Source organism: Hemicordylus capensis, chromosome 3 (assembly GCF_027244095.1).
Source record: "Hemicordylus capensis ecotype Gifberg chromosome 3, rHemCap1.1.pri, whole genome shotgun sequence".
Taxonomy (NCBI): Eukaryota; Metazoa; Chordata; class Lepidosauria; order Squamata; family Cordylidae; genus Hemicordylus; species Hemicordylus capensis.
This window is the reverse complement of record NC_069659.1, coordinates 37284609-37307627: the sequence shown is the minus strand read 5'-3', so window position 1 is coordinate 37307627 and position 23019 is coordinate 37284609. Positions and strand designations below refer to the sequence as shown.

At 43.9% G+C, this 23019-nt stretch overlaps 1 protein-coding gene across 14 annotated transcripts in view; it reads left to right on the top strand.

Annotated features, from left to right (window-relative positions):
* Positions 1 to 23019, top strand: part of ATP8A2 (ATPase phospholipid transporting 8A2) — a 595211-nt gene that overhangs the window by 154068 nt on the left and 418124 nt on the right. For all 14 annotated transcript variants that reach the window (XM_053308077.1, XM_053308075.1, XM_053308074.1 and 11 more), the window contains 7 exons: positions 2060 to 2225; positions 10184 to 10311; positions 12202 to 12279; positions 15657 to 15745; positions 17403 to 17447; positions 17918 to 17996; positions 22434 to 22539. In XM_053308077.1, coding sequence (XP_053164052.1) covers positions 2060 to 2225; positions 10184 to 10311; positions 12202 to 12279; positions 15657 to 15745; positions 17403 to 17447; positions 17918 to 17996; positions 22434 to 22539 — 691 coding nt within the window. The remainder of the gene's footprint in view (positions 1 to 2059; positions 2226 to 10183; positions 10312 to 12201; positions 12280 to 15656; positions 15746 to 17402; positions 17448 to 17917; positions 17997 to 22433; positions 22540 to 23019) is intronic.

Sequence of the window (23019 nt, the reverse complement as noted above, 5' to 3'; positions counted from 1 at the left end):
TTTTCTAATCGTGAGTTGCCATGGCATGGCTCCGCGCCACAGCAACTCATGAGTAGACTACCGACCAGGAGGCTTAAAAGCAGCTTCCCATCTCAGGGGTCTCTCCAGTATGCCCTGTGCGCTCGTGCAGGGCATACTGAAGCTTCTGGGGGCCATGCAGCCCCCGATCCTCCTAGCCCCCGCTGGCTCCGTAACGGAGCCGGCAGTTGTGTGGGTGGCCGCCCTGCTCTTCTCCCCGCAAACCCTATGGAGGCGGGTCTCCTTGATCGTGAGACCCGCCTCAGTGTGTGCGCACATGCATTCAGAATGGGGCCTTCCTGATTGATCCAGAGCAGGATCGAAAATGAACTGAGCGGACATCCAGAAACTTGTGAGCACACGCACATGCGCACACCTTAGAGGGAACAGTGGACCCCAGGATGATCATCGTTCTCTGTCTTCACCACCCTTGGCAACTATTTGAAAAGGAAGAAGACCCTCCTGCCACCCATCAATGTTTCTTAAAGAGGTTTAGCTAGTTCATGGTGATTTAGGCCTCCCAAAAAGATGGGGAGAATTAGATATCAGGCTAATCATATACCCCCACACACTTCTATACAAGTTATACCCCCCTTATTCACCCCATGCCTCAGAAGTGCCGAGTCAATAACTATGTGTTCTGAATTGGTCTCAGGAACATCACTCCTGGTAGTAATGCACTGGAACGTGATAACACAGGATATCTTATTGATGTAAGGCTGTGAGCCGGTGTAGAGAAGTAAACATTTGGCATAAAATGGGGCAAAGCAGCATTTTGCAAAGCTGTCATGCAGCTTTATTGTATTATATAATAATACAATATTGTCTGTCTTATTGTATTGTATAATATAATATGTAGAGGACTGCTGGTCTTGCAGTAGTGAGCATGAATTGTCCCATTTGCTAAGCAGGGTCTGCCCTGATTTGCATTTTGATGGGTGACTTCTGGTGAGCATTGTCTGCTGTAAGATATTCTCCTTGGGGGATGGGGTTGTGGCTCAGTGAAAGAGCATCTGCTTGCCTGGGCGCTTTCCAGACTAGCTGCTGGAACAGCAGCAAAATGCCTCCATTCGGGCAAGTTGCATTCGGAACGTAAACAGCAGGGGAAGCCGTCTCACAGCAACTAACAACCCGAAAAAACAGCAACTTTTTCATGCTGGATGTACGACATCCTTGCTCTATATCGCAGCCATTAAATTTGCAACAAGGCATTGGAAATGTGAACGGCACCCTGCTGTCCGCATAGGGACTGCGGTGTCACGACGCTGGAAGTGTGGAAGCACACTTCTGAGATACGTCCTGACCCCGTTGTAGGGTCTAGTCTGGAAAGCGCCCAGCAGAAGGCTCCAGGTTGACTCCCTCCCAGTAGAGCTGGGAGAGACTCCTGATTGGAACCTTGGAGAACTGCTACTACTCAGTGTAGACAGTATTAAGCTAGAATAGACCGAGGGTTGGACATGGTAGAAGACACCTTCCTATGTCTCCTCCTACCCTGTAATATCTGGTGCTATGGGGGAAAGCTTTTAATATGATGGTATCTAGGGATGTGCATGGAACCGCGGAGCTGTGGTCTGGCACTGGGGTGGGGGTCTCTTTAAGGGCGTGGGGAGGGTGTACCTACCCCTCCCTCTGCTTGCCCCCCACCAGCGCACGTCTGTTTAGCAAGTATTTGGGGTGGCAGGATACCTCCCTGCCGCCCCTTCCCCCTCTGACAGCAAAAGGCTTCAGGAAGCCTTTTGCGCGTTCGCACATCACCGCGCCCCAGCGCCTGAACCGCTGAACCACCCCAAGGCTGGACCGGTCCGGAGGCCTGCAGAATGGCCTCCGGACCAGTCCGAGCACATCACTAATGGTATCATGCCCCATGGATTGTATCAGTAGACATCAGGGAGAGATGTGGAGCTGCTGTTTTCAACAGCAAGCCAATGTCTGCTGTAACATCTGCCTTAACAACCTGGAAAATGCACTACAAGGCAGTTCCTTGTTTCTCTTTCTTATGAACTTAATTTATGTTTTAACTTATATGGTTGCTCTTTTCCAGAATTCTACCAAAGCTCCCCTGAAGAGATCAAATGTGGAAAAAGTGACCAATATGCAGATCCTTATTTTGTTTTGCATCCTTCTTGTCATGGCTCTAGTGAGTTCTGTGGGTGCCTTACTGTGGAACAGAACACATGGCAAAGTCATTTGGTACCTTGGCTCAAATGGTAAGGAGATCAGGAGGAATATATGATGTTGTCCTAAGATAAGATAAACACCCTTGGTGTAAGAAAACAGTTGAGATGCTTACATATTTCACTCATCCGCCACAAAGCATGGCAGTTGTAAGTTAAGGCACCTACCTTAATTTCCATGCCATATAAGCAGTAAACATTTTATGTACTTGCTTATAACTTAGAATCTGTGCACCTTTGTCCTTCCTTAGTCTTTCAGACTCAAAGAAGCGACTGAGTGTGGGTGCCAAGCAAACACACCTGCTCTCATTGTCTTCACTATTTACAGAACTCATTTGGCATGCTTTGTATACAAGGATTGTGTTACTTCCTCCTTGGTACTGCTTACCTTCCCTTATCAGATGTAGTTGGAACCTGCCTACAAAACACTGGAAAGGCAATAGGCCTTGCTAAACAAAATAAGTAAAGAATTTGTTTCAATGGCAGCGATCCAGAAATCACTTGCGTCAGTACAGGGGCACCATTCCAGGTTTCAGTAAATGAGATTCTCATCAGTAGATGAGAGAATGAAGGGATTTCAATGGTGGTGGCAGATGAAATTTTAAGGGTCTGTTTTTGACCTGTTTGTATATGTAGTCAAAGTTGCCTCACAAAGATGCTGTGTGTTTCAGAATGTGCGTTGTGGTTATAAGAACATAAAAACATGCTGGATAAGGCCCCAGACCCATCTAGTTCAGCATCCTGTTTCCCACAGTGGCCCACCAAATGCCTCTGGGAAGCCCAAGAGCAGGAGACAAAGGCATTCCCCATCTCCTGCAATTGTTCCCCTGCAACTGGTATTGGAGACATCCTGCCTCGAAACCTGGAGGTAGCTTATAAACATCAAGGCTAGAAGCCATTGGTAGACTTCTCCTCCATGAAATTGTCTAAGCCCCTTTTAAAACCATCCAAGCTGGTGGCCATCACCACAGCCAGTGACAGAGAATTCCATGGATCAACTGTGCACTGTGTGAAAAAAGTACTTCCTTTTATGAGTCCTAAATTTCCTGGCAATTGGTTTTGTGGGATGACACCTGCTTCTAGTGTTGTGTGAGAGGCAAAAAACCTGCTCTTTCTCCACACCATGCACAATTTTATAAACCTCTATGATATCTCCCCTTAGTTAACCTTCTCCCCCAAACTAAAAAGCCCCAGATGTTGTAGCCTTGCCTCATAAGGAAGATGCTGTAGGGCTCTGATCATCTTGATTGCCCTCTTCTGTACCTTTTCCAGTTCTAAAATAGGCTTTTTGAGATATGGGGACCAGAACTGTACATAGTATTCCAAATGTGGCTGCACCATAGATTGGTTACAACACCGCTGGTACAGAAAGTAATAGCTAGACTGTGCTCACGAGCAGTGACTGAGAGGAAAGGAAATCCTGGGTCTTTACCAGTGGGCATCTCCTGAAAGCAACCAAAGTAAGGGACGGCTCTTGCAGTACTGTGTAGATGCACTTCTCATAAATGGCCAACATCTCACATGGGTACAGGCCAGTGATGTCAGCCTGTATCAAGCTCTGCCGGCCCATTCTCCATTAGTGCACCTGCATTAAAGAGCATAAACTGTCCCTTACCTTCATTGCCTCCAACATATGCCTGCTGATAAAGGTGTGAAGCTCATCCTTAGTCCCTGCTCAGTCGTAGACCTTTACTGATTCCCACCCATCACTGGCAGCTACTCCTGATGAACTATTTCACCTCCAGCTTCAGAGGCACGATGCCTCTTGATACCGGTTGCAGGGGAGCAACAGCAGGAGAGAGGGCATGCACGTACCTCTTGCCTGTGGGCTCCCCAGAGGCATCTGGTGGGCCACTGTGTGAAACAGGATGCTGGACTAGATGGGCCTTGTGCCTGATCCAGCAGGGCTGTTCTTAATGTTCTTATGTGGTATAAAATGTGGGATGGGTGTGTCTGTCCCCTGCTGCCTTGCCTAAGTGGCACACATGGGCTGCTGTGCTGTTATTTGGTCAGTTCCTCTCCTGCAATGGAGTTATGGTGTTTTAAGTGCAAATAAGTTAACACAACTGGTTTGTGGATCTTACCAATTATATTTTATGGTGAGCTGGAAAACATCTGGGACAGGCTTGTAAAATGCATTCCAAATGCTTTTTCATGATGCAGGCATCTTCTGCTTTTTTTAAAAAAAGGCTTTGAAATAATGTGACCCGTCTTACTGGTAGCAATAGCCATTCCAAGCTGTTTTCTCAGCTGTCGTCTGTTGTTTCAGGGATGTTGCTGTTTGAGTGGGTGTATTCTTGGAGGGCAACAGCTTTCATTGGAGGTTTTTAGGACTGTAGACATTTTCTTGGTGAACTGACTTTGACTACAGCCTGTGGGCATAAATGTTCTTTTTAGCCTAATGGCATCTTGTGGCTCATTTTTCTGCTAAAAAATAGATGTTGGCATTAAAAAAAAATTTAAAAAATTTTAAAAAGAAGAAAATTGACAGGACACTTGCTTAGCACAGGACACTTGCCTAGCACAGGATGAGAGGAGGCAATGATGAAGGGTGTGGCAGAGAGAACAAAGAGAATCAATTTGTGACTGGATCTCTGAGTTCCCAATCCTGCATTTGGACTGTAACATTAATGTAGAAGCAGCATTTGTAGAAAATAATCAGCAAGAGGCTTAATTCTTTGCTTTCCAGCCAGTTTGCCTCTGTAATTCTTCCCCTGGTGGATTTCCTCTTCCATTTCCTCCCCAGCTACCACTGATAGTGGAAGTAAGGAAAAAAAAATCTTTTTCTGGAAAAGTCCTGAAGGGAGAGGTTGTGGGAAGAACTATGAATGGAGGAAGAACAGAGCATCCCCCACCTCTTGATTTCTTCCCATCAAATCCCAAACCTTACCCCACATTATTCTGAAAGCAAGCCCATGTTTGTCAATGTGTAGTTCTACCAGATCATTACTGAGGTCTTTCACAGGACCTCAAGGCCGCTGCTTGGTGTGCTGTGAGGAAGGCAGGAGACTGCCTGCCTTCCCCAGCAGAGTCTTCTTCACTATGAACCACACCGCCCATTGAGATAATCAAGAGAGGTTCGTCTGCAGTTGCCACCGGCTGGTCTGGTTGCTACTCAGGGACGGGCCCTCTCCATTGCTGCCCCAAGGCTTTGGAACATCCTCCCTGCTGAAATAAGAGCCTCCCCTTCTCTTACAACATTTAAAAAGGCAGCCAAGATGCATTTGTTCACCCGGGCTTTTAATTAGATACAGTTTTAATAGTTTGATTGCTTTTAATAGTTTTAACGTTGTTTTAAGTTTTAAATTGTTGTAATGTTTTAACTTGTTTACTTGTTTTAGACATTTTATCCTAGACATTTATCCCTCCATAATTTATGTCAAAGACAGGGAGTAGATAATAAAAAAAATACTAAATATGCTTATTGGTGTATACCAAGGTAGTTCCCACACCCATAAAACAGCTTCAAGAGTGTTGTATTCTATCCAGTATCTTTTATGTTTTGTTGTTTAGAAGTTTATCCCAGTGGGGATCCTGTAGAGCAGGGATCCTCAACGTTGGGCCCCCAGATGTTCTTGGACTTCAACTCCCATAATCCCCAGCCAAAGGCCACTGGGCCTGGGGATTATGGGAGTTGAAGTCCAAGAACATCTGGGGGCCCAACGTTGAGGATCCCTGCTGTAGAGAGTGTGTGGGGCGGAGTCAGAAAAGAAAAGGGAGGGAAAGGAGAAAGTGAAAATGGAGTGGTTTCTGAATAAACTCTTAGTTAAATCTATATAAGATTACTTTGTGTTTGTGATGGAAGCAGCTATAAAGCATTTTTTTTGGCAATGAGATTTTGAACCAGCTAAGTGAGTGAACCTGAAAAGCTTGAGAATGTCCCTGCAACTTCATTTCATTGCATTACTGGCCCTACATTCCTGAACTGCTTTCTACTATCACTACTGCTGTTTCTCCAGCTTCCAGACTTTCACAAACTCTGAAGGCACTTTTTCCTTATCAATCTTGGACTCGGTTGTTCACTGGATGCCCACTGAAGCGTGGCTCAGATCCCACCACCATTTTTCTTGTCCACCCCAGGAGAACCTGCTCTTCCCTGCAATTAGTTCCTCACCATCCAGACCCCTGATTTTACTCCAGCAAATCAGAAGGCTATATTGCTTCATTGCCTAGGCCCTGAAGGCCAGAGAATGTATAATCATTTGCCCTTTTCTGCCAACTTGGAAGGGGATGCCCATTCTTATGAAGCTGCTCCTCAAGCCCTAGATGATCATTTCAATGCTACTTTGAATGTGATTGCTAACCATTACAAATTCTATTCTATATCCCAACTGCCTGGTTAATCTATCGATCGGCATGTCACAGCATTGTGTGCCTTAAGTGTAACCTGTGAGTTTGCCAACTTTACTGATGAACTAATCAGGGATAAAATTGTGATGAAGACAAACTGCTCCAAACTGCATAGGAAACTGCTATTGGAGCAGAAAAATACCTTTGATCAAGTTATAGAGATGGCTAGGAGGATGGAAAATGCTCTTCACTGTGCCAAATCACTCTCTTTGGTACCTCAAATCCTACCTCCTGAAATCCAGGCTGTTCCATCAAAATCCTTCCAGTCCCAATCTTCTTATATGACACTGCCCCGGAAACTGGCAGCATAAGAAAGGAAGAGCTACCAGCATTACTGATGTGGAAACTCTGCCCACAAAGCCAATTTTGCTCACTGTCCAGCATGGAAGGTCACTTGCAACATGTGCAAGAGAAGGAGACATTTTGCTAAGGTTTGCAAGTCTGCTGTCCACTCCATTACTGATTCATGATATTATAAGGATGAGGCAGATGAACCACTTCGTGACAGTGCAGATTGTTTATCTCGGCTTCCCCTTCCAGGCCAAGAGGAGATCCCAGAAGAAGAGTATGAAGGAGTCATAACTGCGCAAACAGCTTCATTCACTCATGGAGTGATCATGTCTTCTGAGTGGAAAGTGGCCCTCAGTGCTGATCAAGTTCTTACTGAACTTAAACATTACATTAAACATTGCATAACTAATAGATGACCATGCAAAAACAAGGTACCAGAACATCTTCAACCTTACATGCACATAGCAAGTGAACTGTCTCTTCTCAATGAGCTGGTGCCGAAGACGGATCGTTTGGTGCTGCCAACCTCCTTACAATCAAAAGTGCCCATGAAGGTCACCTGGACATGAGCTTGACTAAAAGGTGAATCAGGGAAAGTTTTTGGTGGCCAGGAGGTTTTACAGACAGGGCTTTCTCCCCAAATCCACTCCTGATTGGAGTGTGCCAGTCCACATATTTGCTGGATTTAACCAGACCTTCCTGCGGGCTATCAGGAACCAGGTCAGACAGGGCTTTGTTTTTTTCCAGAGAGGCTGCAAATTCTGACTTAGCCCGAGTTATGTCCAGGGTAAAAAATCCTCTATTTCCAGCAGCTTGGGGGGGGGGACTTCCGGAGCTTCTGCTTTCGCTGAAGGTGTTGATGGAGGTGCTGATGGCTATGGGAAAGAGGTGCTGATGGCTATGCGAATGGTCCATCTAATCCCTAAAATGCCTTGAATCTGCTGCAAAGCAGATTTGCTCTTCAGATACCCCGAGGCATTGAGCCATGTGAGAAAAACCTCCAGGTATGGACAAGCACATTGAAAATGTGATCGGGCACTGTATGGCTTGTGCTGTATCTGACCAGTCACGGAAGGCTTTTGCCAGCCCCTTGACTTTAGTAGAGTATCCCAATGGTGCCTGGGAAAAACTTGCTCTGGATATAATGAGGCTTTTTGATACCTAACCCACAAACCAAAGATTTGTTAAAGTGACAGTGGATTACTGTTCCAGGTCGCCAGAAGTCTCATTTGCTGACAGCATTACTAAGTGACAAACAAAGTGATCCAATTCATGGCTGCCGTTTTTGTGAGAGAAGGTCTTCCTAAAGAACTAGTGACCCCATTTGAAATGGAGCAATATTTGCACAACCATGGGATAAAACTCAAGAGACTCTTTCTTTGCACCATCCTTGAGAGAATGACTTAGTGGAAAGAATGAACAGAGTAGTGAAAGAGAAATTACCACTGGCTTCTATGCAACAACAATCTTGGAAAGAGGCCATCTGTGAAACTGTTTGCTTTTTGGACTCCTCATTCCACTACAGGAAAACTGCCTTTTGAACTGCTGAGAGGATGCAAAGCTAACACCAAACTTACACAATGGCAACTACTGATAGGGCTTTCCGTGCCCTCTCACTCTGAGGATGCAGAGATTAGTGGTCGGGTAAGAGAGAAGCAACAAAAATACAAATTGTATATGGATAAGAAATGGGATGCGAAAGAGAGAACAATTCAGGTGGGGGATTTTGTTCGAGTACAGATGCCTTATCAATTGAGAAAGAGTGGGATGTTCCTGATATTCTGGACCAAACCAATAGTCTAAATTTGAGGAGATACTGTCATATTGGATGATGGAAAGAAATGGAACAGTTTGAGACTTTCCAGCATGCACACTATGAGAAAAGGGAATCTGGTCTAGAGAGAGGAACTGGAGAGGACTTTGATCTTGCCTCTAGCTTAGACTTCACAGAGGAGGCTGATGAAAGTGATGGGAAATCCTCTTTACCAGAAATGTCATCACTAACAGCTCCTGTGCCAGAGAACCCAAGAATCAGGAGGTGTGCGTGTGACAGGTGGCAATCTAAAAGACTTCAAGACTTCACTGATTTTTAAATCTGTTCAGTTTTGTTTGTTATAAAGGAGAGGGATTGTATTCTATCCTGTATCTTTTATGTTTTGTTGTTCAGAAGTTTGTCGCAGTTGAGATCCTGTAAAGAGTGTTTGAGGTGGAGTCAAAGAGGAAAAGGGAGGGAAAGGAGAAAATGGAGTAGTTCCTGAATAAACTATTAGTTAAATCTGTATAAGATTATTTGTTTGTTTGTTTTAAATTTGTATACCACCTTTCATTAAAATAATCTCACGACAAAACAATATAAAACTACAAAAACTGCACAATAAAAATTAAATTGGAATATAAAAATACAAATCTAATTTAAAAGTTTACAAAACATGTTCAAAATAACCATAAGATACAAAGCAGCAGCAACAAAAATACTCATATTAAAAGCCTGGGTAAAAAGCCAAGATTTTACTTGCTTACTTGATTGATTGATTGTTAAATTTATATACTGCCGTTCATTAAAGCAATCCCAAGGCGGTTTACATCAAAATTTAAAAACAAGATCGTAAAAAAGACACGATTAAAATATTAAGCTAAAAATATAAAACAAATCTGATTAAAAATTAAAAAAGCATAAAAGCAATACAGAGTACAAAGAGCAGCAGCAGAGACAATCCAAAGCGTGGGTAAAAAGCCATGATTTAACATGCTTTCTAAAAGCTGTGATGGAGACCGAGAAGCAAATAGCCACCGGGAGAGCATTCCAGAGTCTGGGGGCAGCAACCGAGAAGGCCCTGTCCCACATGCACGACAACCGAGCCTCCCTCATTGTCGGCACCCGGAGCAGAGCCCCCTCAAATGACCTCGTCAGGCAGGCAGCAACCCTTGGGTGCAACCCTTTGTGCACAGAGGCCAGGTGAGTGATGAGACTGTACCACCTCCTTCTGGCTGCACTGGGAGAGTGGGCTACTGGGAGAACGCTACCACAGCAGGAAGCTGTGTGGAGCAGTGGTCAGTGATGCTGTACACTGGTAGGGACATGTGACTTTACTTTCAAAGGTGCTCCCCCAGTGCCACCTCGATCCATCGGACTGGTCCGCAGTCTGGCAGAACTGGTTTGCTGGATTGCAGACCGGCCCGAACCGTGGCCCATGAACACCCCTAATGCAGAGCTCCTGAAGCTAGGTAGGATGCTTGTCCTTCCCACTATATGGGTGTGAGAACTAGCCTATTGTTACTTAAGTGTGTGGCTAAGCATGTCCAAGCACCTGCCTCACTAGTAACTCTCTCTTGTCCATGTCGGCCCACAGAAGCACTCTCAGTCAACTTTGGCTACAACCTGCTCACCTTTATAATCTTGTACAACAACCTCATTCCTATCAGTCTGTTGGTGACTCTGGAAGTGGTGAAGTTTACTCAGGCTCTTTTTATAAACTGGGTAAGTACTTAGAGTGTTAAAGCAGAGAAACAAATCAATAAATGAGGGCATCATTTATTTATTTGTCTGTCATGTGCCCCAAATGTACATCTCTGGGCAGTTTACAATCAGAAAAGGTCAGCATGTCAAGATGATATTTTCATCTCTTTGCCAGTTGCAATGGTAGCTTTTGGTGGTGGTGTTTTAAAGCATGACTTTTCCCAACTTCCAGCGTGTATGTGTGTGGGTGGGGGGGAGATGTGGTAGTTTTCTAGATTGCCTGGAGTATTTCATATATACTGTAATGAATACAGATTTCTAGAATCCAGGGACACAAGTCCATTGTTTCTCTTGCCAGTCCTACTTTTTCAGAGCTATTGGTGATGGGGCCATAGCTCACTGGTAGAGCATCTGCTCTGTATACAGAAGGTCCCAGGTGCACTCCCTGCCATCTCCAAGTAGGCTTGGATAGACTCCTGCTCGAGACCTTGGAGAGCTGCTGCCAATCAGTGCAGACCAGTGGTTCCCAAACTTGGAGCCTCCAGATGTTTCTGAACTATAACTCCCATCAGCCCCAGATGCAATTTATTGTGGCTGGGGATGATGGGAGCTGTAGTTCAGCAACATCTGGCGACTCCCAGTTTGGGAACCACTGGTGTAGGCAATACTAAGCTGGATGAACCAATGGCCTGCCTCTCTCTAAGGCAGCTCCTTGTGTTTCTATGTTCTTCCTATTCATGGTTTATCAGCATTTATTGAAATATCCAGAAATCACACATGATTCAGTCCTTACAGGACTGTATTATTTCAGACACAGGTAGAAGAACTGTGTGCTTGAGTTCTCCCTTATGTTGCAATATTCCCTCACCTGGAAAATTACCATATCAGGGAAGAAGGGTGGGTTGCTTGCTTGTCAGAAAGTTCTCCTTGACAAGCAAGCTTTCCACATACAAAGAGCTTTTGGTAAGGGGAAAAATTTGAACGTGTATTTCTTAGAATCCCCTTGTGGTCTGAAGTGGTGCAGTTAAGGAACAAATGTCTCATGTGCTAATTCTGCAAGTTGGAATGGGACCCAGCGTCTTCAGCTTTGATACAACTGCTGAAGGAGGACCTCAGGAATCCCATGAAATAATTCCGTTTTGGTGTTAAGACTTAAATATAAAGATGTGCACCCGAACCATCATCCCGTTTTCAAAAAGCTGAGGTCCCTCCCTTCTGTTATGAATGTACCTTATAATATAAGGATTTAATATGCCAGTTCTCCTGTAATAGACCAGAATGTTACCTGTGGCCTGATACCCTTGATCACCACACTGGCATAGTCTAATGCCACACAGGTAGCACTGTCCAGGGCATCAGAAGCTGGCCCAGAGTAGGCAGGTGGGCCTATCAGCCAGCTTCATTTTGTCAGCATTGTGGAAGAGTAAGGGAATGTATTTGGAATCGGGCTCTTTTGGTCACCAGAACTGGAGGGAAAGGGGGTAGAGCTCCCTGCATAATTTTCCTAATGTTGAGTGCATGGCGTGGGATGGGCAGCAGGGAAGGGATGAGATTCCACATATTCTTTTAGTCATACCATAGTGGGTAGGATTTACCTATAAGATTGGACTGGTGTTGGGTACTGTGGGCTGGGTTCCTCCTTTTCTCAATGTAGCACAGAATTGCATGGGCGGGAGGGGGAACTGGATTGAAATGTAACATAATAGACCTGTGTTCCCCCAACAGGGATTCCCAGCTGTGGTTGACTACAACTCCCAGAATCACCAAGCCAAATCATTTCAACTGGGGATTCTGGGAGTTGTAGTCAACCACATCTGGGAATCCCTGTTAGAGGGAAGACTGATAGAGACTACTGTAAGTTCAAATGCAGATCAAATCTCTTACTTTTGTTTGCTTTCTTGCTTCTTTCAGGACATAGATATGTATTATAATGAAACAGATACACCTGCAATGGCCAGAACTTCAAATCTTAATGAGGAGCTTGGCCAGGTGAGAATGTTAGTGTGTGGTGTTAAATTGGAGAGCTATGTAATATGAATATGACAAATATTTATAAGGATACAATGATATTTATATGCCACTTTGCTAGGTTGGGGTTGGACAAGGCCATTTGCTCTTCCCCTGATAAATAAAGAGAATCACCCCTCTAAAAAGGTGCCTCTTTGCTCAGTTAGCAGGGTCTAACTGTAGCAATAGCAATAGCAATAGCAATAGCAATAGCACTTACATTTATATACCGCTCTATAGCCGGAGCTCTCTAAGCGGTTTACAATGATTTAGCATATTGCCCCCAACATTCTAGGTACTCATTTTACCGACCTCGGAAGGATGGAAGGCTGAGTCAACCTTGAGCCCCTGGTCAGGATTGAACTTGTAACCTTCTGGTTACAGGGCGGCAGTTTTACCACTGCGCCACCAGGGGCTCCTGTAAAAAGGTACTATTACGTAAGCAGGTACTCTTTTCTCTACACTTGCAATTTAATTGCCTTAAAGACCCCATCCCTTCAGCCCGACTTTTGATGATATCTAGTTTTAAACTTAACTTTAATGAGATTTAATCTGGTTTATTAATAAATAATAAATAAATGTTTCTTGAAGTTCATTGTTTTATTTTGTGTGTTTGATTTTAATGTATACCACCTTGAGCTGCTTCAGGAAGGGCGGTATATAAATTGAATAAATAAAATCAAATCTGTCAGCATGATCAAGGTGTCATGCAGAGTGGTGGCAAAGCTGCAGACTCGGCTCATGCTATTTCCAATAGGATGATGCACAGCAAAATCACCCTCCGCAATAAATGTAGACATACCTTTTAAAGCTTTCAGGTTACAGTGGAAGTTCATTTGGTGTGGCTTGTCTTTGTATTCTGCGTAATGCCAAGTAGGTATTTAGTCCCGCTGATGCTTTTTAGCTTCTCTCACAGCACTTGACTGCATTTGTGAACAGCTGTAATGTGCCTAAGAGACTGAGCTATGAGCTCCCCCGGTTTGAACCTCTGCCACAAACTCATTAGGTGACCTCAGACCAATCTGCTTCGCCCTAACTTCTGCTCTCCAGCTACAATATGGGGATAGTAACTGTACCTTACTGGTAAATGGGAGGATTGCTGGTCTTGTGGTAGCAAGCACTAATTGCTCCCTTTGTTAAGCAGGGCCTGACGTGGTTTGCATTTGAATGGGAGACCACATGTCAGCAATGTGAGATATCCCTCTTAAGAGTTGGGGCTGCTCTGGGAAAAGCCTCTGCATGCTTACATGTAAAAGGCCCCAAGTTCCCTCCTTGGCATTTCCAGATAGGGCTGAGAGAGACTCCTGCCTGAAAACATGAAGAAGCCGCTGCCAGTCTGTGTAGACAATACTGAGCTAGATGGACCAATGGTCTGTCTCTGTATATGGCGGCTTCCTGTGTCCCTAGGGCTGTGCTAAGGATAATAACAAGATAACAGACTGGTTCAGTTGTCATGCAGAACCATGGCTACATCTTGTTTCCCTGTGATGGAACATAGGAAGCTGCATTATACTGAGTCGGACAATTGGCTTCATCTAGCTCAGTGTTCTCTACACTGACTGGCAGCAGCTTCTCCAAGGTTTCAGGCAGGAATCTCTCCCAGCCTTTATGACCATCTGCATGCAGAGCAGATGTTCTACCACTGAGCTTTGGCCCCATCTCCAAGGCTTGAGAGCATGCCCCCACCCCCAATTCCCTGCCGGTGTGATCCTTGGAAGAATACAATCTCCAATCGCAATTAAAACCAAATGGATAGGTTGTGATGTCCTCACTGATCCATCTTAATTTATTCTAACCAACTTCCTTGAAATAAGCGGAGGTGTGAAGCCCACTTCTAATACTGGATTCAAATCATGACTGGTTTGGGTTTGTTTTTAACCTCCATTGGAAGTAGAATTCTTCCGAGGTTTGTATGGGTGGGGCGGGGCAGGGAATATTGTGCTCCCAAAGCTTAGGATGTTGCACTGTGCCAATATTTAAGTGTGTGCAACATCTGAACCAGCCTAAAACATGTGAGAATCCATTGGAACACCTGGGAACACTACACAGATGCAATTTATGATCATTTTATTATTATTTCAACACTGGGGATTCTTTAAATCTAGTTGAGGTTTGCACTGAAAGGTAGATTTACATTTGCACTCAATGCAGCTTGTACTTTTTAGTCTCCTGTGAATTGAAGCTCCCTGTCTGAGCCGTTGCTCAGTGGCAGAGCATATGCTTATGCTGGGGATTTCAAGTCCAGTCTCTGACACCACTAGTGAAAAGAATTCCAATAGCATAACTGGTAGAGACGATGGAGAGCCACGGCCTCCATCCTGGATTAGATAGATCAGTGACCAGACTTGGTATGTGGCAGCTACATATGTTCAAGCCAATTAACTGTCCACCATATGCCCTTTTTACCTTGGAGCTATTGGTCTTGCAGTGGGGGACATGGCCTCCCCAAAAGGAACTGTGGGTCAGTTTAGGGATCCTGGCAAGACAAGAAGCATCACTTGTGGACTGATATAATACATGTCAATGCAGTGGTGACATAATTTTAAAAAGTGAAACATTCATAAAGAGACATGATGGTCATTCGGAGAAACATCATTTTAGTGTATGTGGTTGTGGTTTGTTGTGATAATTACAGCAGCCAGGCTGTGCAGGATTGCAGCCAAAATTAAAGTTCAAATCTATCTGCGGTGATCAGTATTGGAGGAAACGTTCTGAAGGGGAATGCTGTGGCTTCTTGGGCAGCATTGCGAAATTTGAGTTGCAGATGTTTGTTAGTTTTTATTTGGGCCCATGTGACATTGTTTTATTGTATGTTGTGATTTGCAATTTTGTTTTTATTGGATTTTATTGTGTGGTGGTGGTGGTTTGCTATGGTCCGATGACTACATGCATATAAAATTATCTATTAGTTCAAATCCCATTTAAAATATAGGTCATAATCCAGTGTTTAGCATGTCCCTTGTTTTCAATCTACATTTTAAAAAATAATAATATTTATTTGTACTTAGTATGTTCACAGTTTTGGTGCCTGGTCCTTGGCTGGTGTATTTTTGTTAGTGACAGCACAACATAAATTTAACTCATCTGTCCTAGATCTTTTTTTTAAAAACAACTTATGTCCTAAACTTATGTATAAAAAACTAACGTCCATGTCATTTTTTAAAAAATCAATCATTTTGTCCTTTAAGATTTTTTTTTTTAAAAGAACATTTGTATAACTTTCCCATCCACCTTTGGCCAGTTATGTCTGTTTTGTTTTGTTTTGTTTTGTTTCTTAATGATTTGCTTGTATGATATGTATTTCCATTTTTTATTTTGTTTTGAGTACCCTGTTTCAGCATATTCCATTTGTATTCTAGGTAAAATACCTGTTTTCTGATAAAACGGGCACCTTAACGTGCAATATTATGAACTTTAAGAAGTGTAGTATTGCTGGAGTGACCTATGGGTATGTACCATTTCTGTATACAACAGAGCAACTTAATGAATCAGTCGTATTTAATGTGGAACGTTATTTAATTCGATGTAGGCAGCACTTATATTCACATAGTGTAGAGAAATAATTATTATGTTTATAGCTGAGACCAAAGAGGTGGGGGGGTGGTTCTTTTGTGAGGTGGCCAGGCAGCAGCAGATTATTGGAGTGCCAGTAGGGCAACATGGTGATGCTCCCCCCTGCTGCCATTGGAGCAGCTCTTTGTGACTTTGCAAGGAACCCGTCTCTTCACACTCTTTGCAAAGCTTGCAAGGAACACAAGGAGAGAAGAGGAGGCTGCTGGCAACCTTCCCTGCTCCCTGCCCTCCGTGCCACCTTGAAAGCTCACAAGGGTCAATTCTGAAAGTGGGTGGCCCCCACCAGAAGCATGAGGCAAAGGAGCATTTGGCGTTTCACCTAAGGCACCATAGTGCCTTGGGCCATCGCTGGATAAAGGTGTGTTTTATGCAGGGCTGTTCATCACACATGAACACCCCAAGTGTTATGGGCAGGGGCGGGGATTTGATGACTAGAACATCTTGTTGGGCTTTAATCGGGAGAACCTAGTCCCATGTCTACAGGCCAGGGCTGATCCCAGAAATAAGAAACCATTTCCCTCTTTTCCCGGAAGACTCCGTTGAACCTAAATTAGCGTGTATATATTAAATTCTAGGCTCATTTTCCATTTGAAACTATCCACCTACCTGATGATGTTGGAATGAACTTTAAAAAAAAATGAATTAAGTGCTTATGCTTTTGAGAGCAGAAGTCTGTCTGCTCTCTTCTGCTTTTGAGAGCAGAATTCTGTATTATTTAACTACTTTAATAATAAATAATAATAATTTAATAATAATAAAGTTCTCATAATAAAACCTCATCCAGGTCAAAAATGTGTAAACCACTGAGCCACTTTTGGAAGGGCCATATAGAAATCCAATCCAATCCAATCCAATCCAATCAATCAATCAATCAATAAAAATGTCCCAAAGATAAAACAAAGTTATCAGAGTTCACCTTCATATCTGTCATCGGGTTTTTCAGGGAGACTAAATAGTGGTGTGTTCCCCAAGTGCTTCAAGGGAGAATGGGTGTGGGAATGTCAGAGGAGCAATCTTGTCACTGAGATCAACAGAGCAAGTTACCTTGATAGACTTCAGCACTGTCAATCAGTGTCATAATTTGGAGATAATAGGACTGCCTATATTGTGCTGATTAGGACATGGGACAGGCAGCAGCCTTTCTACAGAATTAGGCCTTAATGAAAGTCATGTACAAAAAGTAGGCAGAGCAATCAAGAATAATTTCTGTAGAGAAGCCAGCTCCTCATTTTAATAATCTTGACTATAAAACCTGTCTCTTAACATTTCTGGGCATGATGCAAGGTACCATTTTATCTAGTTTCCTTCCTGGAAAGAAAGTTAAGATAACTCTGCTAGTAGCAAAGTTTGGGGCCCTTGGTTAGGTGCATTTCAGATTTGAGCTGTTCAGATTATCTTACTGTAATTGACCTGCTTTGCTACTTGTGCAGAGGTTCCATTGGAGCCATATGGAGATTTTTAGCATTGCAACTTTGTGCACATTCCTCCCAATCTTATCAGACCATCCATCAACTGTACCTGTTTTCTTTTAGTCACTTTCCAGAACTGGCCAGAGAAGTTTCATCAGAAGACTTCAGGTAAATAAAAATTGATGGAGACCATCGGGAATTATATAGAAGGGAATTCATATCCTTATGAAACTGAACTGTCAGCGGCAAATATCTCTTTAGCTGTTAGAATGGTTCTGTTGGGCAAATTCCTGGCAGAGTAACTTCTGAAAGAGGCACTGCCTTTGCAGCTTATAGAGGCTGAATGGTGAAGTAGGAAAACAGGGTGCTGGGAAAAGAAGCAAACTGTGTCCCATCTGCAACTGAGTTAAAGGAGGCATAATTCTGAAAACAGAGACAGCTTGTAGGCTGTGAGGCAAATATGTCAACCTGCCTACATCGGAATTGTCTCCATGGTAAAAGGCAGAGAAACCTATTTCAGGAAGAAGATTCGTGTTTGTGTTCGATAGCTGATAGTATACTTCAGACTTTTGTGTATTCTTACAAGGCATGCACATTTGTTTAGGTAGATGTAATGCTTCTTTTTATTGTTCTCTCAGCCAGCTTCCTCCTCCTCCCATCAGCGAATCTTGTGAATTTGATGACCCAAGACTGATGCAAAATATTGAGAATGATCATGTAAGCCTGATTCTCCGGGATTATTCAACTGCATTTTGCTAATGTCCTTCCTCTTTGGGTGGCAGATGAGCTCAAGACTCTAAACCTGTTCACTTCCAGGACAGTTACAACAAAGCAAACTTTAGTCAAAGGTTCCAAAGCTAGGCCTAAGCTAGGTTTCCTAATTATTTTGCATGTGCTATTTATTGGCCTTGTAGCCATCTAAAGGCGCAGCAGGGAAATGACTTGATTATCAAGCCAGAGACTGCTGTTCCAAATCGCCACTGGTATGTTTCCCAGACTATGGGAAACACCTATATCGGGCAGCAGCGATATAGGAAGGTGCTGAAAGGCATCATCTCATACTGCGCGGGAGGAGGAGGCAATGGTAAACCCCTCCTATATTCTGCCAAAGACAACCACAGGGCTCTGTGGTCGCCAGGAATTGAAACCGACTTGACCGCACACTTTACCTTTATTTATTGGCCTTAGTTGATATGTTGTGGGAATTCTGAAAGCTGAGTTATCTAATGTCCTAAGCCACTGGTTCCCAAGCCTAGGTCCTCAGATGTTGGTCTACAGTTCCCATTATCGCCAGCCACAATGGCCTTGAGAGTTGTAGTCCAACAACATCTGGGGACCCAAGATTTGGAACCTCTTCTCTAATCTTAAACAATATACTTCCTTTTCTTTATTTTGTTGCAAGGGTGGGTGCTTTCATTCTCATGGAACTCATATGGATTTGTTCCTTCCATTGGAATTAACTGGGAAAACTGATGCATGCAAAAGCTTTGGGTTTTCAGTGGAGCAAAGATGGGTCTTGGCATCAGAATAATTGGCTGTCATTGACAAAATGGAATCATACATATGCTGAAGCTCTGTGTGTTCTTATTGATGCCCTCTGAAGTTCAGATTTGGAACAATTAGCTATGATTCAGATAGGGGTACCATGCATACATAGAATATAGTCCAAACTCATTTAGATTGTATTTCTACTATTATTACTACAAATATTTATATACTGCTTTCCAAAAAAGTTTCCAAAGTGGTTAACATAGATTAACAGAAAACCAAAGTGGTTAACATAGATTAACAGAATCCGAGCTCTTGTGTTGTTATTGTTGCTGCACTGTACATTCGTTGGTTTGTTTCTTGCAAATTCTTGGTTGTTATTTCTGCAAGTGCAGCATTGACATCTTTTAATACCTGAGCAAGTTGTTTTTTGGCAACTGTTTTTAGAGCTGGAAGTCGAACCCTGGTGGTTGTTTGGTTCATGTGCTCAGTTATTTTTTGCTTCAGTTCTTGTTGCTTTTCTGTTAAACGGCATTTGGGTTTTTGAGGTGAAGGCAAAGGGGAGGTTGCCTGGTTTTGATTTTGAAACAGTTCAGCAACAGTGGCAACCTCTATTTCCAACATCTTCTCCTCCACCTGCGCCTGAGCAACTTCTTCAATTGGTGGTAATTCTTCTTCCATATCTTGAGCCTGTGTTGCTCTTTGCAGTTCTTCCAGCTCAACTCCTGTGAATACTTTATTTCTGATTATGAATCTTCTCTGGTCTGCTAGCCTTTGTTCTGTTATTACTGTATCTGGATGCTTCTCTTTCCAAATTTGGTACATTCTTTTTAAATAACCTCTTCTAGTTGGACTAGACTTGTAATAGCAGATCATTATTTCCTTGTTGGCATTTTTCGTATATTTTTTTCGGTTAAGCGACATTTCTTCCAGTAACTTTGCAGTCTCCAGCCCTGGTTGCTCAACTGAAGATCCTGAGTCCTGTTGCCCACTTGCCACCAGATGTCCAGGGACTATAGCAGCTGGCACGGTCCTTGTTGACCCGGGCGACGACCGATCCGTTATAGATTTATTAAAGTTACGTCTCACCATATTGTTGATGGGAGAGGCACTCTTTGTCTGGCTCCTCTGGTGAGACCTGTCCAGTATGGTTGGACCTCTGGCATAGCTCTCACCTTCCTCAGAGCACACAAGCCCCACAACCACACCAAGGTAGTGCCTCACTGGGGGATTATTATTATTTTAAAAAACTTTATTAGCTGCCCCATGACAAATTGTTCTCTGGGAGGCTCACAACACAGCATTAAAACATTGAGTAAAAACACATGAAATCACAACACAAAAACTAAATACAGCAAAAAAAATTAAAACGTTTTAAAGTCAGTTTTATAAATCAAAATTCAAATTTGAAAGGCCTGAGTGAACTGAAAGGTCTTTTACCTGGCGTCTAAAAGAACAAAGTGATGGTGCCAGCGAACCTCACTGGGGAGGCTGTTCTATAAATGGGGTGCAACCACCCCAAAGGCCCTCTCCCTAGGAGCCACCTGCCTCACCTCATTTGGCAGGGACACTCTGCTGAGAACATGTACCGAGAACTCTGGGGTAATGTTTTCAACATTTTGTTTTGACATCCAGCAGAGGAATAAATAGAGTACTGTGGCTGACACTATATGTCAAGGAAAGAACAGCAGCTATGTGGAAGAGTCGATGTAATAAGACAGTCCTCTTTGCTGTAAAATTGGGTGGGCAGAATCTATTGTGAGCTGCAAAGATGGAAGAACAAAGGCAGACTGAATAATTGATTTAGTTTTGGGAAATTATGGGATGTCCCTCAAAGTTTGGTGCTATCAAAAAGTAAGACTCTCTTCTGTCAGCTGACAGAGCCTCAGCTCAGGATGTGTAGGTGGAGAGGAGATTTATTTGTCATGTGAAAGGCCTGCAGCAATTGGCCCAGAAAAAAATTGGTTTGATCTGGAAAGGCTGGGTTTTTTTTACACTCTTTCTTTAATGGGTGAGAATGGGCTGGTTCTCACGATCAGAAGTCTGTTGGAGAATCTTCCAGCTAGGATCCCACAGCTGTGCATGATCCTGAAAATGGATCATGTGGGTGAAAAAAAAATTGGTCAGAGGACCTGGAAGTGATTGTGTGGGAGGGGCAATCCTGGTCAGTCAACACAGGTAGGTAACATCAGTGATCTTAGATTTGATCTAGGGTGGAGGAGATCCCCTGCCTGTGCTGACCAACCCGGATTGCTCCTTCCACACTATCACTTCCCTGTCCTCCAACCAGGTTTGTTTGTGTTTTGCCACCCACACAATCCATTTTCAGGAGCACATATGGCTGTGGGCTCCTAGCTGGAACCACCTCCAATGGTCTGATCGCAAGAACCAAACATTCAATAATCTATTAGTAACCTTGTATTTTGACAGGAGCTAGAAAGAAATGCTTAGCAGAACATTTCATAGTAGTTAAGGGCCTCCATTCACTACGATTTGTTATGAGGGCTGCCCCTAGGATAAATAGTAGGCATATTGGATCAATGTTGATTCGGAATATCTGGAAATATTGGATCAATGCTGATTCGATAATGATTTATGTGTGTGTGGAGGGGGAGATTGAGGAGGCTGATTCCAATAGTGTCTCCTCAACACTATCAGTATTGGGATGGCATTGACCTGATATTTTATAATAATTCTTGTTGGAAAACACCTGATAAGAAAACAACCAATAGCGAGCTTGGAGAGTCTCTCCAAGCTGGCTGCAGAACTGGATTTTAAGGATTGCATCCTTCCTCAAAACTGGAGGGTGGGGGATTACCTTTGCCCCCATTGATTGCAGGGGTACAGTCCTTAAAAACCAGCCTGGGGCTGGCTTGGATAGAGTGTCTTTCTGAGTCCTTTGGCAAGTTTTGTTCCGATATTCCTATAGGAAGTAGAATGATTTCCAGTAGGACAACAGGGATTTGAGTTGGAATTCTGACTATTGGGGCTTCCTGATGTCATTTCAGAAATCCTTCCAATCATGCCCAATAGTGGGCATATTGGTTTGATATTACTATTGGACCAATACGACTGCACAGCCCTAGTGAATAGCACCCAGGACAAGACATGTCTGTAACATCCCCCTCATGGTAAAATATAAAGTGTGCCATTGAGTCGGTTTTGACTCTTGGCAACCACAGAGCCCTGTGGTTGTCTTTGGTAGAATACAGAAGGGGTTTACCATTGCCTCCTTCCACGCAGTATGAGATGATGCCTTTCAGCATTTTCCTATATCACTGCTGCCCGATATAGGAGTTTCCCATAGTCTGCGGAACTTACCAGTGGGGATTCAGACTGGCAACCTCTGGCTTGATAGTCAAGTCATTTCCCCGCTGTGCCATTAGGTGGCTTCCCCCTCATGGTAATTGGTGAAAATTCATATGTGTAGTTAGGAATCAAACAACTTGTAGAACTCTGAAGAAAAGGTCAAAGACAATTGCTTTTTTCTGTCTACCTGTTCAGTTCAATGCCCCTTCAGGTGGGTGCCCATGATGACTACCCAGCTTGACCACCCCTAAGCTGGCCCTGCTTGTTCTCTCCTAGCAGTAAGAGGCTTAGAAACCCCTTCAGGATTCCTTCTGAAGTGACATGACTGCTTTGACTAATTTGTGCCTTGCTTTATAGCCCACAGCTACTCACATCCGAGAATTCCTCACTCTCCTGGCTGTGTGTCACACTGTTGTTCCTGAAAGAGATGGAAACACGATAATCTACCAAGCCTCCTCCCCTGGTTGGTCACTGGCTCCTTCTTTTGGGGGGATGGAGGTGGGCAGTAGGGAACCAAGACCCTTTACAAAAAAGCAAGCTGTACTGTGGACTGACCCCAATCCATTAAAGATGTTGGATCAGGTCTTACAATCAGTGAGACCCGGTTTCTTTGAGTGTGTGGGGAGAGCGGACTAAGCCCGCTCTCCCCACACACGAGTGGGGAGGGAGCCCCGGGCGGCCAGATTGGCCGCGCACACGATTGCTGGCTCCGTGATGGAGCGGGCAGGGGCTGGGGTGCCCCCTGCAAGCTCCAGCATGCCCTGCGTGAGCGTGCAGAGCATGCTGGCAAGACCCCCGGAGCCGGGAGGCGGCTTTTCCGCCTCTCCCCCAGGGGTCTCCTCGTGAGTAGGCACGGCGCGAAGCCACGCCGTGGCTACTCGTGATCTACAAAACCGGGTTTGCAACAATCTTACCATCTGCAAATTTTTTTTACAGATCGTGA